This window comes from Penaeus chinensis, chromosome 7 (genome assembly GCF_019202785.1).
Source record: "Penaeus chinensis breed Huanghai No. 1 chromosome 7, ASM1920278v2, whole genome shotgun sequence".
NCBI lineage: Eukaryota > Metazoa > Arthropoda > Malacostraca > Decapoda > Penaeidae > Penaeus > Penaeus chinensis.
The window spans coordinates 27295342-27297841 of record NC_061825.1 but is presented as its reverse complement, the minus strand read 5'-3'; the positions used below and the strand labels follow the sequence as shown (position 1 = coordinate 27297841).

The window sequence follows — 2500 nt, the reverse complement described above, 5'->3', positions numbered from 1 at the left end:
GAGAAAAGGAAGAAGAAGAAGAAAAAGGAAATGAAAGAAATAAATAAAATTATAACAAGGACAGAGAAAAATCTCAACCAAATAAATCTACATCCACCAAGGAAAGCAATCTCCCAGACCACCAGACAGCCGAAACCAGACCGAGCAGCCTGAGGGCGACGTACAGTGCCTGCCGAAGGGGGCGTCGAAGGCATCCCCGAGGGAGTGGTCCCCTCGGTGGGCGAACTCGTAGGCGAAGGACCGGTGGGCGCCGCGGGCACTGCGGGCGTGGTGCAGGAGGGTCAGGTCGTGGCAGACGGCGAAGGTCCGGTCGGTGAACATCTGGGTAGAAGAAGAACAAGGGGAAGGAGGAGGGGGGTGAAGAGGAGGAGAAGAATTGTATGTTTTGGGTGGATTTTATCCCTTCTCCTTCAAGTCATTTTCTTTGGTATGCATTCTTCCATTTTACTGCTCTCTCTCTCTCTCTGTCTGTCTCTCTCTCTCTCTCTCTCTCTCTCCTTTTCTCTCTCTCTCTCTTCTCTCTCTCTCTCTCTCTCTCTCTCTCTCTCTCTCTCTCTCTCTCTCTCTCTCTCTTTCTCTCTCTTTCTCTCTTTCTTTCTCTCTCTCTCTCTCTCTTTCTCTCTCTCTCTCCACCCCCCACTTCTCCACCCCCTCCCTCCCCCCTTTCCCCTCCCCATCGCTCACCTTAACCACCTGATCAGCGTTGCCAACTCCCACCTCGGCGTCTCCCAAGTAAAATTCGAACACTTTTCGCGTGAGTTCGAGCGGCGCGTCGTCCTCGGGGTGGAAGTCAAGGGCCACGGATCCGGACGAGGGGAAATGCCGACGGAAGTGTTCGAGGCGTTCTTGGTGGCCGTACAAGCCTGTAGGAGACGCAGGAGGAGGAGTAAGAGACGGATAGGTAGGAAAAGGAGGTGGAACAGGAAAAAATGAAGAACGAAGAGAAGTAGGAGGAAGAAGAAAAGGAGGAAGAGACGGAAAAGGCAAAAGAGGAAGAAGAAAAGGGAAAGAAGAAAATGGATGTGAAGGAGGAGGAGTAGGAGGAAGATGATGATGAGGAGAAGGGAGAGGAGGGGGGGGGGGGGGTAGGAAGAAGATATGGGGAGGTAGAAGGAAGAAGAGGATTTGGACGAGGAGGAAGAGGAGTAGGAGGAGGAAGAGCAAGGAGTGGAGATGTAGAAGTAGGAGGAGAAGAAGGAAGAGGGAGAAGAAGAGAGGTGGAAAAAAGAGAAATAAAAGGAAGTGGAGAAGACAAAAAGGAGAAAGAGGGGATGGGGAAGCAAGAGAGCGCAAAACGGGAGAAGATGAATTATAACAGTAATGATTATAAACACACGAACAATAATAATACTGAATACTATGATGATTACTAATATCATCATTGTTATCATAATTACAATAATATAATAAATATAACATAAAGAATATTCACGCCTTGAGCAGCATCAGTTCCAGTAAGGCTAAAATTAAATACCATACCACTATAAACAAAACTGCAGTACCAAACATGACCATCCACTAACGATAACTGACCCCACAGGTTAACGCATTACCGACAGCAACCCCTGCTCACCGAACGCGAAGAGGCCGCCATCATGAGCTGTGATTCCCGAGATCAAGTCCACCTTCTTGTGCCTTCCTTCCTTGAGCAGGACCTCCGGCTCGTCAGGCAGGAAGTCTCCGTCCACGCGAGGCCCCATCACCAGCGGCACGTGGAGGAATTCCTGAAGGAGGAGGAGGAGAGAGGAGGGTGAAGGGGTGTGTGTGTGTGTGTGTTTTGGGATGTGTGCATGTTTGCGTGTGTGTGTGTTTGCGTGTGCGCGCGCGCGTGTGTGTGTGTGTGTGTGTGTGTGTGTGTGTGTGTGTGTGTGTTTGCGTGTGTGTGTTTGGTGTTTGTTTTGTGTGTGTATATAAGTGTGTTGCTTGTTAATATCTTTTTGGATGTGTGCTGTTTTTTTAACTATATTTGTTTGTATGGATGCATCACCTTTCTATCTGCTTTTAGTCTTTCTTCTATTTTGTGTTTATGTGAATTTTCGCAATACTTACAAAAAACTCCACTAAAGTCGCCACAACTTCTTCGGCAGCGACGCCTTGGAGACATTGCAGAACCTTTCGCGAGCCTTCGTGGGCGGGGCAGCCATGGCGGGCGGCGATGCGGTGGGCGGTCTCGCGATGCGCACGCCCAAGGGACCAGGGACACACGGCCGCCCCTGACTGGAGGATGGCTCTCTGGAAGAATCCTATGAGGGAGGGGGGGGGGGAGTTAGAAATAGATAATGATATAAATGAAAAAAAGGAATTCTGGTAGAAATGAGTAATTGCAGTGACAATACATAATAAAGAAAGAAATATTGTAAATGTAATAGTAATGACAACAATGAAAATAAACTATGAGTGTGTGTTTGTGTGATACTATTGTTAACATCATCATTATCATAATCAAACATACCCACATACATCCCAAACACACACAAACATACCCCCTCCCCCCCACACA

The 2500-nt window shown here is 48.1% G+C and overlaps 1 protein-coding gene across 2 annotated transcripts in view; it reads right to left on the bottom strand.

Moving 5' to 3' along the window:
- The window catches only part of LOC125027534 (juvenile hormone esterase-like), a 7955-nt gene that overhangs the window by 2001 nt on the left and 3454 nt on the right, over positions 1-2500 (bottom strand). For both annotated transcript variants that reach the window (XM_047616619.1, XM_047616618.1), the window contains exons 6-9: positions 2050-2243; positions 1574-1724; positions 685-863; positions 165-321 (exon numbers count right to left, since the gene is read on the bottom strand). In XM_047616619.1, the coding sequence (XP_047472575.1) occupies positions 165-321; positions 685-863; positions 1574-1724; positions 2050-2243 (681 nt within the window). The remainder of the gene's footprint in view (positions 1-164; positions 322-684; positions 864-1573; positions 1725-2049; positions 2244-2500) is intronic.